The sequence below is a fragment of the Oncorhynchus nerka genome, linkage group LG10 (assembly GCF_034236695.1).
Source record: "Oncorhynchus nerka isolate Pitt River linkage group LG10, Oner_Uvic_2.0, whole genome shotgun sequence".
NCBI lineage: Eukaryota > Metazoa > Chordata > Actinopteri > Salmoniformes > Salmonidae > Oncorhynchus > Oncorhynchus nerka.
The window spans coordinates 88589680-88605263 of record NC_088405.1 but is presented as its reverse complement, the minus strand read 5'-3'; the positions used below and the strand labels follow the sequence as shown (position 1 = coordinate 88605263).

The 15584-nt window shown below is 39.8% G+C and overlaps 1 protein-coding gene across 5 annotated transcripts in view; it reads left to right on the top strand.

The window, feature by feature from the left end:
- Positions 1-4323: 4323 nt before the first annotated feature.
- LOC115136214 (glucocorticoid receptor) overlaps positions 4324-15584 on the top strand; it is a 111233-nt gene continuing 99972 nt past the window's right edge. For 2 of the 5 annotated variants that reach the window (XM_065023901.1, XM_029671786.2), the window contains exons 1-2: positions 4493-5703; positions 10407-11497. In XM_065023901.1, coding sequence (XP_064879973.1) covers positions 10416-11497 — 1082 coding nt within the window. In that variant the 5' untranslated portion in view covers positions 4493-5703; positions 10407-10415. The other 3 variants (XM_029671789.2, XM_029671787.2, XM_065023900.1) reach the window with 3 other exon arrangements.

The window sequence follows — 15584 nt, the reverse complement described above, 5'->3', positions numbered from 1 at the left end:
GGACAACAACCACCTGAGCCACTGCCTGCTCACACCGCTATCATCCAGAAGGCGAGGTCAGTACAGATGCATCAAAGCTGGGACTGAGAGACTGAAAAACAGATTAAATCTCTAGGCCTTCAGACTGCTAAACAGCCATCACTAACTCAGAGAGGCTGCTGCCTACATTGAGACACAATCACTGGAGACTTTAATAAATGGACCACTAGTCACTTTAAACAATGCCACTTTAAATCATTCCCCTTTAATAATGTTTACATATCTTACATTACTCATATGTATATACTGTATTTTATACCATATATTGCACCTTGCCTATGCCGCTTGGCCATCACTCATCCATATATTTATATGTACTGTACATATTCTCATTCACCCCTTTAGATTTGTGTGTATTAGGTAGTTGTTGGGAAATTGTTAGATTGCTTGTTAGAAATTACTGCACTGTCGGAACTAGAAGCACAATCAACATCCTAATCAACTCTACGCGACTGAGATTTGTCACGCTGCATGAGGTAAATGGTGGTCACACCAGATACTGACTGGTTTTCTGATCCCACGCACCTACCTTTAAAGTATCTGAGACCAACAGATGCATATCTGTATTCCAAGTCTGGAAATACATGGATTAGGGCCTAATACATTTATTTCAATTGACTGATTTCCTTATATGAACTGTACACTCAGTAAAATGTTGCATTTCTATTTTTGTTCCGTATAGTTACATAAATAGATACACTAGCCTATTAGCCACATTATGACTGACTTGTGATCATTTCCCTTGCTAGTTGGATTGTATTGACCTTCACAGCTTAAATTACACTCGTCTGTTTTTGGCCAAAATCTTGAGTCATTGAAACTAAAACAGTGTATCCCAACTGGGTGGAGGCAGAAAACAATGTACAAGGCCACCTGATAGCAATATTTGTTGTACTACCAAGATATGTTCTGGTGAATTATATTAATGATGCATTGAACTGTATCCATATATTCTGCCAACAATGCCTTACTGCATATCATGGAATTTTGAGTCAAATAGAACCTATTTTTAAAACCTTGTATGAAGTTGGTTTTGTAGAATAATCTGGGAATTTGATATGACTGACTAGGATTGTGTTTGATTCATAGCTACCATGTTGTTGTCGTGTTGTGTTGCTACCATGCTATGTTGGTGTCTTAAATCTCTCTTGTCGTGATGTGTGTTTTGTCCTATATTTTTTATCCTAGCCCTCGTCCCCGCAGGATATCTTTTGGTAGGCCGTCATTGTAAATAAGAATTTGTTCTTAGCTGACTTGCCTAGTAAAATAAAGGTAAAATAAAATATTAAATAAATAGCTGCCAAGTAGTTTAAACGCTGTCAGTTCCACTTCAAAAGCAGAGTGTTTCCTGTCTGCTTTAGAACAGTGTGACCCCCCTGTGGGTGTGCGCATGCTCCTACCTCTCCCAAGCCATTACTCCATCTTAATGAGCCATCCACATGCCCATGACACACCCGTCAACCCTAATCAAATTGTTTGCATGGAGCCCTGCGTCTGCCTCATCTCTCTCCTACACCCTGAACCCACCTCCCTGGCACACCACACCGCTTACTTCTCTCAAACAACAGCTGTAGAACCCGATGCTTTGTTTCTATTGACCGTTCACATCAGATCTTTTTCAGAGCGGTTCTGATTGGTCAAAATACCAATTCGTGAAAAAGATCACAATTGGACTACCTGTCTAAACACAGCCAAAAAGATAACTTTGACATGTGTACAAAACATTAGGAATGCCTTCCTAATATTGAGCTGCGCCCCCTTTTTCATTCAGAACAGCCTAGACTCGTCGAGGCATGGACTCTACAAGGGTGTCGAAAGTGTTCCACAGGGATGCTGGCTGATGTTGACTCCAAGGCACAGTTGTGTCAAGTTGGCTGGATGTCCTTATGGTGGTAGACTATTCTTGATACACACGGGAAACTGTTGAGCTTGAAAAACCCAGCAGCGTTGCAGTTCTTGATACACTCAAACCAGTGCGCCTGGCACCTACTACCATACCCCGTTCAAAGGCACTTAAATCTTTTGTTTTGCCCATTCACCTCCTGAATGTCACCCATACACAATCCATGGCTTCGTCTTCTTCTTTTATGATATAATGACAGCCCGCAATCTAACGTTAAAGGTGCATGCCGCCACCTACTGTGCTGGAGTGTGTTGTCAATCACAGTTTACAACATTTCGAGATCCTAACTCAGTACTAATAACTTCTAATAGAGCCCTAATAACTTCTAATAGATCCTTCCCCTTCCCCAAAATCCCTTCCAAACCCCATCCAACCTCAATAACCCTACACTTCTATCTTTCCCTCTCTTTAACATAGTTACAACAATATAACAACACATGCTCCACCGTTTCATCAAACATACACTCCAGACACAAACCATTCACATGCTTGCCAACCAGAGGTAATGACGAGTTCAATGTACAATGTCCTAAGTGCAATCGAGCAAACGCCACCTCTTCCTTCCTAATCTGACACTTGAATCTTGGTCCACCGACCTTTCTTTGGAGGGCATATAAAATGCCAGCCTTTGTGCTCAGAGTCCCATCGCTTCTGCTACACATGATCAAATTGGCTCTGATCTTATATTTGTCTTCACCTCTACCCAGTGGAACATTAATATCAATTCTCTCGTTTCAAAGCTCTTTTAGTTAACTGGTCTACAATGTAATTCCCTTCCACACCCGAATGTGCTGGGACCCAGCAGAATCTCACTACTATACACATTCTCTCAATTCTCCATAATAACATTGATACCTCCAATAGTAGATCACTCCTATTAGATTTAGCAGATGATAAACTATTCAATACAGACAAAGAATAATTCTAACAGGTTCTAATTCTAACAGGTTGTATGTCCTCCACCCACTGGAGGGCAACTATTATCGGCAACAGTTCAACTGAGTATACTGACAGTTCATCTGTTAGTCTTCTACATATCTGCAGGTCAAATTCAGGAAGGTAAACGCCTGCTCCCGTGCCTCCACTATCTGGGTCCTTGGATCCATCTGTAAAAAAGCATAAAAACTTCAACCAAATTAATTGTCAACCAGTTTCCTTATATCACTGACTTCTGTCCAATCTTTCCTTTTTCTTTACCAAGATTAGATCCAATCCATGTCTTAGTTTTCTCAAAGTTGAAAAAGCCTTCTTTAACCTGTCTCCTCCCCTTCATCTTCACTAATTGAAGTGGATATAACAAGTGACATCAGTAAGAGCTTTCACCTTGCTTCAACTGATGTCCTGGAAAGAGCAGGTGTTCCTAATGTTTTGTACACTTGGTGTATGCATCCTGAATGATGCAGTTCATCTTTAGCCCTTTGGGACCTCATTCAGCCTTTTTAATGTACGTGTTGTGGGAAATTATGAGTAGTTTATTTTGATAAACATATTTTAGTATGACTAATTTCAAGTTGTTGAGAGGTCACAGCTGCCAACATTTCCAGTACTGTTCACCACAGGTCTTTATGGTGATACAGTTCCACCTACAGTGTCCCTAAATGACTGTGGTGTGTCGATTGACTAATTAAGTAAAAACTTCCTCAGACTAGATTAGTCAATTAATTGCCAAGATGCATAATCCACAAGCTTTCACAAATGGTTAATGTGAGTTTCCATGCACGAACAGAGTAGCCTACCATGCATGAGCACTTTATAAATGAAGTAGCCATCGTTACTATTGTCATTAAAATTAAGGCCTTTTAGTAGGGTGTAGGCAGTACAATTCTGATCTTTGCCCAATTATTGGGAAAATATCTGTTTTGATTAGTCAAGACACCAATTAGGGGCAAAAGATCAGAATTGGGCTGTGACACGCTGATTACGTTTAGACAGGCAGCCCAATTCTGATATTTTTTTTCCATGAATTGGTCTTTTGAACAATCACATCAGATATTTTTACATTGCATCTTTTTCAGAGCTGATCTGATTGGTCAAAAGACCAATTAGTAAAAATAATGTAAGAATTGGGCTCCCTGTCTAAACACAGCCATACAAACCTTTGCCTATCAAGGATGTTACTGTACCTGTATAGTTAAATGTACTGTTATTTTATATAATTCGGCTAATCTAGACAAGTTCCTCAAAGTTGAAATATTAATGGAAGACAGTCATTGCATTCATCAACCTACATGCTAATTAATTGGATTATTGTTACTTTATAGACGCGAATATGCCTTCTTTTCACTTCAGTGTTATGAATCATTGGCATACATGAGAGCTTCTCTCTGCGCATGTTTGTTCTTAGTAAATTAGTCCGTTTTTTTTTTACGGGCGGTTCAAAGTCTCGCAATTATATTATGTTTTAATGAAGACATCGCGTTTATCGAATATTGTATTTCACCGAACCGGATACATTTTTTCCAGATATGTAGATACTCTTTCTGAGCAGAGCGAAGGGAAACGGCGTTCCAGAGCCAGCTGTCATATGTGTTTATTTCCAGAGAGGTCGGTGGCTGTCAACGTGCCTTTCTTCCGTCTATCTACGGACTGTGCTGCGCCATTGAAATTCTGCACGTCAGGCACAATTTGCCGTGCTTTGGCTTGAAGTTCGCAAAATTGTGACAAATTTTGTTCGCGTTTTTAGTTTGTAATTTAGATAGTTGCCTTCACCTACTGCAGTGTCGCGTGGAACGCGCGTCGAGGACGTAGTCTAGAAAGTTTCCTTGTATTTTAATTCAGTGGGACGCGCTTCGTTTGTACTTTTTTTTTAATCGTACTTGTTGGTTAGGCACGGTCTTCGCAATGGGTTGTCATTCGTAAATGACATTTTATACTTTGGGCTCAACTTTGTTTGTTTTTTTACTCACTCAGTCGTGTGTTATAGCTAGCAATTGTTGAAAAACGTTAATAAAAAGTTCGCGTTTTGAAAGGTAGTTACGTAACGTTAGCTAGCTGCCATTGTGTGGGCGAGTTTGGCGAAACTTGTGAAAGCGAGGTAACGTTGCAAGTAATCGAACGAACTTTAAAAACGTGTGTTTAAAAATTATATATATTTTATTTAAGTTTGCTTGTTTACTTTAAGTTTATTATCTCTAAATTGATTCGATAGTCAAGCGGACGTGTGTTTTTGACAGATTTTTCGAGTTCAGTCCTGTTTGTCTTTAGAGGGGCGTTTACCCTGAAGTGTCAAACTAGCTGCCCGGACTCAGTTTGCTACATGTATGTGCACAAGCTAATATGTAGCTAGCTATGATATTATTTAACGGTCAATGATTGTTCTAACGTTATTGTACTGCATCATAGCAAGCTTTTGGTAATGTCAATGCTTATATTCTCCTTGAATTTTTATAGCGAATTCATGTTTTCTTGTGCTTAATGTCTGATTTACATCTAGCTAGCAAGCTGAATTCGTTGCATTGCTAGCAAACGTACATGGCTAATTTTGACGGCAGCTACTTTCTTTTAATGTTTGACACCCCCAGATATTTAGATTTGTTTAAGTGATCAGGGAAATAACAGCGCACGAAATGGCTATGTCAAGGCTTTTTAACTAGCTAACGTTTGCTATATTTCCGTCTCGCGTGGAAAGTAGAAAGCCATTCAGCTAACGTTGCACGATAAATATTGGCTTTGAAGACTGTTCGGAAACCATAGATCTCATAATTCCAGCAAACTCGAACTGGAGATGAACTAGCTTGGAAAATTCCCAAGTTTTGATACAGGTAACATTAGCTAGTCATGTAATCAAATTTGTCTTTTGATTGCATCTTATTTGTTGTATTTATATATATAAAAAAGTGATCTTAAATTATTAAACTAGTTATATCTGCCTTTCATGCATCCTGTATATAACGTTACAACATAAGTTTAGCATGTATTTTTATTGTGGAATGATTTAGCTATAAGGTAGTGTGATCCCTGTGCTATTGCTTCTGTAGTTCGACGCCCATCATATCAATGTAAAATGAGGCGACTCAGTGCTGTTAGAGCATTATATCACTGTCGACCCCTGAGCCCATTGATGATTTCATTAGCCATACTAGCCAAGCTTAATATACGTACTTTTGTTTTTAATTAAGGTCTGATAATCACTTTCTCCTGTTTGACTTGATGCAATTGCCGGTCGCAGCCAACAGGTTGCACCACTGCGGCGCTTCGTTTAGCTAGTACAACTGGACATTACTGTGATAAATAACTAAACCGTTTTTGCGCCCAATCACAGACGGCCAGATAACTGTTAAAGCTAGAGCGCTCCATTTTATTTGTATCTAAATTACACTTGTATTCTGATTTTTGTTTTATGTAGAATGTGAGATTCTAAGATCAATCAATAATAACGGCTATGGACATAAGATATGATGTGCCGCTGGTATAAAAATAGTGATTGAACTGAACGAGAATGTTTAGTTCAATGTAACGTTTTCAGATGAAATATAAACATTAAATGAGCCAACATCAAATCCGAGAACAACATACTTGCTGCTATGTATAGATACAGTGCCCTCCGTAATTATTACAGATACAGCGAAGCATTTAAAAAAATATTTATTTGGCTCTATACCTAAGGTTTGGAGTTGAAATCAAACAATGACCATGAGGTTAAAGTGCAGACTCATCCATATCGTGTGAACCGTTTAGAAATTACAGTACTTTTTGTACATAGTCCATTTTAGGGGACAATAAGTATTGTGACACATTCACTTAAATGTTTGTTAAAGTAATAAGTTAAATATTTGGTGCCATATTCCTTGCTCACTATGACTACATCAAGCTTGTGACAACACATTTGTTGGATGAATTTGCTGTTTGTTTTGGTTGTTTCAGATAATTTTGTGCCCAATTAGAAATTAATGGTAAATAATGTATTGTCTTTTTGTACATAAGAATAAATGTTTCTAAACACTTCCAGATTAATGTGGATGCTACCATGATCAAAGATAATACTGAATGAATCATGAATAATTATGTGTGAGAAACACAAATATCATACCTGAGAAAAATGCAAGTCTTGGGGGTATGATATTTGTGCTTTCCCACATCATTCATTCAGGATTTTCCATAATCATGGTAGCATCCTACACTAATGTAGAATTTTTATTTATTTTAATTTTATTTTTTTAACCTTTATTTAACTAGGCAAGTCAGTTAAGAACAAATTCTTATTTTCAATGACGGCCTAGGAACAGTGGGTTAACTGCCTGTTCAGGAGCAGAACGACAGATTTGTACCTTGTCAGCTCGGGGGTTTGAACTTGCAACCTTTCGGTTACTAGTCCAACGCTCTAACCACTAGGCTACCCTGCCGCCCCAATAAGAAACATATTCTTATTTACAATAAAAATGACAGTACATTATTTTTATTAGGCACAAAATAAACATTTGTGGCGTTACAAGCTCAATGTAGTCATTGCATGCTATGAATGTGGGACCAAATACTTAATTTTTTACTAATTTAATACACATATATGTGAATTTGTCCCAACTAATCTTGGTCACCTAAAATGGGGAGCCAATATTCAAAAACGGTTCACCCAATATGGATGAAAATACCCTCAAATTAAAGCTAACAGTGTGCACTTTAACCTCAGTCATTGTTTGATTTCAAATCAACATTTCTGGAGTATAGAGCCATAGGAAGAGTTTGATAGGCTCTACGTTCATTTAGAAAGCTTCACAAGGCAACAACATATTCTAAGTCCGCTATCCAACCAACAAGAAAATTATAGGGGATACCTAGTCATTTGCACAACTGAATGCATTCATTCAAGCAAAATGTCTTACGCATTTAACACAACCTCTCCGAATCCGAGATGTGCGTGGGCTGCCTTAATCGACATCCATGTCATCGGGGAGCAGTTGTTGTTGAGGGATAACTGCCTTGCTCAAGGGCAGAACGGAAGATTATTATTTTTTTCACCTTTCGGTAACAGGCCCAACACTACGCTAGGCTACCTGCTTAAAGTAAGATTGAGTGTTCAGAATGACCTGCCTAAGAAAAATAGCCATTCTTTTAATAACCACAGTGAATAGGCATAATATATCAGTTAGCTTGTTACAGTCATCTCGAACATTATTGAAGAAATAGCATTAAGTATGATATATGTCTGATATATTTTCAATGGTTATGGGGGAAAAGCATTTAGCAATGTTTGAATTTAAGCTAGTTGAAGGTCATGCTAAGTTATGTATTCTAGTAAAGTGGTCCTTCCTTCTTAAAATACAGGCAAAGCCTGGGAATGCCAGTCTGAAGACTTGCACTTGGCATGCTCCCAATCTGTACAGTTGAGAATTCCTCAGGGTGACTTTCTGTTTATCACCGTTTTTATTATTAGATAAAAAAAAAAAAAAAATTGGACCTTTTATTTAACTAGGCAAGCCAGTTAAGAACAAATTCTTATTTACAATGATGGCCAAACCCGGACAATGCTGGGCCAACTATGTGCTGCTCTATGGGACTCCCAGTTATGGCCGGTTGTGATACCGTATTAAGGTTAACACTCTTTCAAAGTTCTACATTATAGCCTACACCTTTGTTTTCAGGATTTTTTATTAAATCGGGGAGGGGACTGTGGATCGGTCTGTCTGTTCATTAGTCAGATGCGATATCTGACAGCACTTGCCTGATTTTGAGGAAACTTAGGTGAATGATGCATCTTGCCATAGATCTGGGATTAAAAAAAAAAAAATACTCTGATTGGCCCATGGCGGGAGCTTTAGTAACTCAATCAAATCAAAGTTTATTTGTAACGTGTGCAGAATACAACAGGTATTTCACCTTACTGTGAAATGCTTACATACAGGCCCTAACCAAGAGTGTGATTTTTAAGTAAAAAAAAATAGGTATTAGGTGAACAATGGATAAGTAAAGAAATAAAAACAACAGTGAAGAATAACAGAAGCGAGGCTATAAACAGGCACCGGTAAGTCAGGCTAATTGAGGTAGTATGTACATGTAGGTATGGTTAAAGTGACTATACATATATGATTAACAGAGAGTAGCAATAGCGTAAAGGTAGGGTGGCGGACAATGCAAATAGTCCATGTAGCCATTTGATTACCTGTTCAGGAGTCTTATAGCTTGGGGGTAAAAGCTGTTGAGAAGCCTTTTGGTCCTAGACATGGTGCTCCGGTACCGCTTGCCATGCGGTAGTAGAGCGAACAGTCTATAACTAGGGTGGCTGGGGTCTTTGACACTTTTTAGGGTCTTCCTTTGACACTGCCTGGTGTAGAGGTCCTGGATGGCAGGCAGCTTTGCCCCAGTGATGTACTGGGCTGTACGCACTACCCTCTGTAGTGCCTTGCGGACGGAGGCCGAGCAGGTGCCGTACCAGGCAGTGATGCAACCAGCCAGGATGCTCTTGATGTTACAGCTGTAGAACCTTTTGAGGATCTGAGGACCCATGCCAAATCTTTGAAGTTTCCTGAGGGAGAATAGGCTTTGTCATGCCCCCTTCACAAACTGTCTTGGTGTGTTTGGACCATTCTAGTTTGTTGGTGACGTGGACACCAAGGAACCTGAAGCTCTCAAACTGCTCCATTACAGTCCCGTTGATGAGAATGGGGTCATGCTCAGTCCTCCTTTTCCTGTAGTCCACAATCATCTCCTTTGTCTTGATTATGTTGAGGGATAGGTTGTTATTCTGGCACCACCCGTCCAGGTCTCTGACCACCTCCCTATAGGCTGTCTCGTCATTGTTGGTGTTCAGGCTTACCACTGTGTCGTCGGCAAATTTAATGATTGGGTTGGAGTTGTGCCTGGCCATGCAGTCGTTGGTGAACAGGGAGAACTGGAGGGGACTGAGCACGCACCCCTGTGGGGCTCCAGTAATTAACTGAAATTTGTGAGTCACACCAGAGAGGAAGAGGCAAAGCGAGAGGGGTAACTGGGCTTCTGTCTTCTCCTGCAGGAGGTGTTTATATCACTTAAAATCTGAGTTGTGTACTTTATTTTTGAGTTGTGCCTGTTGTTCACATGCTTATCTGCCCTCTCATTGGATAGAATCGTTACACCTGATCTTGCCTCCTACCTTCCATCTTTGAAGACATTTCTTGTTGTATGAGCTGCCACTTGAGTATCTTGTCAAGATAATGGATAATCTTGGTCACACACAATAACTGAAATGTGTTAGTCATGCGATATCTCAATTGGCACAAAGGTAGAAACTGCATAATTCGTGCAGGATGACATGTTTACTGTTGCTGTCATATTGAGTCAGTCACAAAGCCAAGAGAGGTGTGATTGAAATTATTGCATTGTATAGGAACATTTGTAAATAACACAGTACCCATTTCTATTCAGACATGTTTTATTTTAATTTTTTACCTATAATGTTGGTGTGCATTTGAATTATAATTCTGGTTGTTTTATGAATTTAATTACAAGCATTTTCTAAACCAGTGCTTGCATTCCTCTGTGTGTCAAACAGGATCAAGATATGGATCCAGGTGGACTGAAACACAGCAAGGACAAGGGCTTGGCTTTTGGTAAACTCTCAGAGAGCAGTGTAGAAGGAAGCTTCTCGGGTGACACAGGTGATTCCAAGTCCACCACATCAACCTCCCTGATGCATCTGCCAGGCTCCAGACCCCAGCCACCAGCCAGAGACTCCGCCAACGGACTGAATGTCACTACGACTCAGATGGAGCTCTCCACAGGGGGACTCACTATAGAGGAGGCTGAAGTGAAGGTAATGGAGAAGGCCCTTAGAATGCAGCAGCCACAGAAACCGCAGCAGAACCAACAGCTGTTTGAGAACTTTGCTCTGTTGGAGGCGAGTATTGCAGATTTGAATCGATCCAACACCCCAGGGAGCTCTGTACTTGGACGCCCTCATGACCTTTTCTCTCTGAAAACGGAGAACTTCTCACCCATGGATAAAGACAGGCTTGACATGGGGTCAGTCAGCTTTGGACAGTCACAGAAGGACTTGGATGTCAACGAGAGGCTCCTTGGCGACAATACAATGGACATTCTGCAGGATTTGGACTTGCCTGGCTCTCTGTCTGACCTGAATGAGTTTTACGTGTCTGACGAGGCTGCTTTCCTTTCCTCCCTGTCAGTGGAGGATGTCCTGCTCGAGGACGGCAACATGGAAACCAAGCCCATAGACTGTAGCAATGGGGGAAACCGTACAAATGTGGACAGCGCGGACCAGCAGAAGCAGCTTCTGGAGCCAGGTGTCTCCATGCCTGTCATCAAGACGGAGGAGGATGCTGACACCTCCTTCATCCAACTTTGCACCCCAGGGGTCATCAAGCAAGAGAATGATCGTCGGGGCTATTGTCAGATATCCAGCCTGGACTTGCCTAGTACCCACAACTCGGCGGGTTCCATCACAGGGCCGAGTTACCCCTATGGAGCAAACACCTCGACGGCAGTGAATCTTCAGCAGGATCAGAAGCCTGTCTTTGGCCTGTATCCCCCACTGCCCTCGGTCAGTGACAGCTGGAACAGAGGCAACGGATACGCGACTGGATCAGGGATGTCGAGCTCATCTTTTCCTGTTGGCTTCAGCAGGTAGGTTACTCATGACCCACCATGGATTTAATCTAGGCGATTGTGCACTTTTGAATGGTTAATGATTTATGAATAAGTATGGATTTTAAGAATATAAATAGATTTTTATTTCAACATTTTACATCCCTGAATCTGAAATGTTATTTTAGAGATGCCTTTGTAAGCCATGATAATTGTCTTAACCTGTTTGGTGCAGTACATTAATCACGTGTTAGTTTTATACACATTTTTTCCGGTTCAGTTTCACACAATTCCAAGCTTTGTTGCTTAGTCTATTATAAAAAGGAAAGCACTGAATGCGTCTGTGAAGGAGACATGCTACTTTTTTTTCTCAATCTGAATTGATCTGGCACACATCAAGCTCTGAACTTGTTGCATGCCGTTGCTTTCTTGCAAATGCACTCATTTATTAATGAATCGAGTAGTCAGGATGTGTTGTCAGCTGGGAGGCCACATGTACAGAACTGTTTTGCTCTGTTGCTTTGCTGTCTCAGACCTTTTTTTCAGCACAAACACATCAGCCCCTCCGAGTTCTCCTTGCTCCACCCAGAATTTGAGTCCTTGGCCTTTGCTACTCTTAAAGGCTCTGCATGGTCAATCCGTCGACTGCAGTGGCCCTACAGCATTTACGGTGATACGTCCTCTACAGAAGTCGCGCATAAAGCTGTTGCGCAAAACTGTTGTCAAAGAATTGAGTTTGTGTTTATACCCCCACCTACCATCGACCAACCATGTCAATGCGGAGCTATATGGAGCCCTCCGCATTTGTTACAAAATCTGATAGGTGTATGTTGACACGGTACGTAGCTTGATTTGGCTTCTGCATGCCTCTGGAGGCTACGCAATTGCGTCACACCCTCCATACGAAGCCTCCGGCCACATTTAACGGATCAAGCATAAATTGTCTTTCACTGTGTATCAGGAGGGTTGATACTGGGGGAGGACGGATGCGACAGTACATAACTGCACATTTATTGACTGTATGTACAACAGCAGAGGCTAGAATTGAAAGGGTAATATGTCATTGGTCATTAAGCACTTGAGCAAACAAGTATATTTTGCTTCTGTGCTGTGTTTGCTCAAGCTGCTGCTCTTTCAGAGATTTAAAATGGACACAATTAGTTTTGACTTGCTGTTTTTTTTCCCCCATGTATCGCGCTCTCATCATGTCACAATGTGAGGGCTCATGGTACGTTTGTCAGAAGATCTTTAAAACAGCTTTTCTTAAAATATGGGTCTGCGACCATTAATGGTGGGTCGTGATGTCAGCATAAATGTATGATTATTTAATTAATTACTACTATCCACAAGTTCTTAATACGCACAATCTTCATGAAATGCAAATACAGCGATGAGTTTCTCTCTTTGTTTCATACAAACTTTTGAGAAATAATGAGGAGTGCCCACAATGTGTTTGGTGTGGGGGAAGTGCTCAAAACAAACAAATTAAAATGACATTCCCTTACCAAATATCCACAGCAGGGCAGTAAACCCAGGGAGTTCTTTCAGAACAGGGCATAATTAAATTTGCATTTTGAAATGTTTTAATTATTTAAATTAAACCTTTTATTTAACTAGGCAAGTCTGTTAAGAATTTACAATGACGGCCTACCGGGGAACAGTGGGTAGCTCAGGGATTCGATCCAGCAACCTTTCGGTTACTGGCCCAGCGCTCTAGCAAGGCATTTTAGTCATTTTATAATGGGTGATAAGCAGAAGTAAGGGAGTACGATCTCTCATAGTAGTAGCTGTGTGTTTCTCTTTCAAACAATCCCCTTGTACACAGTTAATAGCTAGCTAGTAATGCTAGCCAAAGCAAGCTTGCTAGCTACTGATAACAGTACATATGAAGTAACAGTACATATGAAGTAACAGTACATATGAAGTAACAGTACTTTTGAAGATTAAAAATTATCAGGCCTCTTCATCTTACTGTAGAAATAATTGTTGAAAACAAGTTTGTTGCTGGTAAAATACAAGTAATACTTTTTATTCTAAACTGGAAAAACTGTTTGAAGCAAGATGCTTTTTGAGGCATACACACTTACATAGTTCTAGGTGTCTTTTCTACAGCAGGAAGCGGTCTGACTGAAAGTTCTAATCCAGTTTGGCACCACATACCTGTGAGTCAGTGTTCTCAACTGGCGTACTTAAAAAAACAAGTACAGAAACCATCTCAATGCTGAGCATGACCTCAGTGTTGCACTGTCATACTGAGCCCAGAATAGACATGCTTGTTGAAAACTTCAACCAGCCACACACCTCTCATTAGGACTGTGTGTGTTTTCTGGTCTACATCTGTCATGTGATCAATCAGTTTATTCTACTTCAGAGTGAAAATCATGTTTTCTATTTTAACAGCAACAGTTTCAACCTAGACAGATATTTAAGTGTTTTTTCCCCCATAAAAAAAAAACGACCTCTCTTTATATGGATATTTCATTTTGTATTTGTTTTAGGCATTTGGGCATTGAAATGTACCGATCGTATGGTTGCATGTTTAAATAAGCATGTATCCCAGGAACACACAGAATTTGTCATTTGGGTCCCAGGCTGAAAAAGTTTAAGAACCCCCTGCTCTAAGATTTAAACGACTTTTTATATATTTTTTAAATATTGGGTTTTGTCCTAAACATACAGTATTTGGTTCTCAGTGAAATGTTTGGAGATGGGCATGTTCTCTGAGTTCATAGAGAGTACAGTGCTGCAACAGGCTTTCCCATCGAAAGGAATTTCTACATATATTGCGAAATTATCAACAGTTTGTTAATAAGCAAGACACAGTTGACTAATTTTTCCTATTGCCTCAGACATTTGACATATCTTCAATGTGATTTTTGAAATGGCCTGTAATTGGATTTTAAAGGGGAAATTTGGGCATCAGTTTTTGGACTGAAATGAATGTTTAGGCATAATATTGCATTCTTCCAGATGAAATGTTTCTGAGTGGGTGTGTTAACAATACTTTTATTAAAATTAAAATTAAATATATATATATATATATATATTTTAAACAGTTTGAGCAAGTATGAAAGATGGATTGACAATTTCATGTCCGCTTTCCTTTCTACTGTTATTTTACTGGTGCTCTTGAAATGTGTTATTTATTAACTAACACTTATTTTTAACTGCATTGTTGGTTAAGAGCTTGTAAGTAAGCATTTCACTGTAAGGTACCTGTTGTATTCGGTGCATGTGATAAATAAAATTAGATTTTTATTTTCTCCATTAACTTTCGATGACATTTTCCATACCATCTATTCACAGTGGCATTAACAAAACAACATAGGTCTGTAGACTTAAAGTAATCAAATATAGATTCTTGTAATGAAAATACAATAAGGAGGGTTTCTTTCCGTGATGCCGGACAACGTGACCAGATTTAAATTTACTGTCCTTTTGAGAAATTTACCGGACCCATGTGTTGCGTGCTTAGCCCGTTAGTGCGTCCACCCACAGTGCTCAGAATGACAGAAATCACATTTAGATTCAAACCATGCAACTCCTGTAATGAAGCAGCCAATAAAATGTAATTTTCTAACGTTTTCCAAAATGCAGTTTGAGGGAAAACACCATTCTGAACAGTGCACCTGATGCGAGCGGTTCCAAATGTAACCGAGATGAACATCTGTTAGAAAGATGGTGAATCTGAAGATGCAACTATTGTGCCTTTTTAGCTTCTGGACATCAAAAGAAAGTTGATATGAAAACCAATAGAACAGGAGAGAAATGGCGTACCAGGAAGTATTTTATAAAATAATTGCCTCCGTTTCTATGGTTGGATTTTGCCAAGGCTACTTTGAAGCAGGGTAAGATATGCCTCAATATGAAGTAAAAGATTCAGGTTTCAAAGCATTTTATTTTTTTCTCAAATGCATACTGCCTTCAGCACGCATTGTGAAGTGCTGATAGCCTGCCTAACGTTGCCTGCACTTGACTGTCAACTGGGAGGCGCGCTTCAATTACCAGTTGAGAAATAAAAATAGTAGCTCATCCACTGTTTTTAACGCGATTTGCATTTACAATTGATACAAGTATGATAGTTGTGTTGGATAAATGGAAATGCTTGATGACTAACAAAAATACA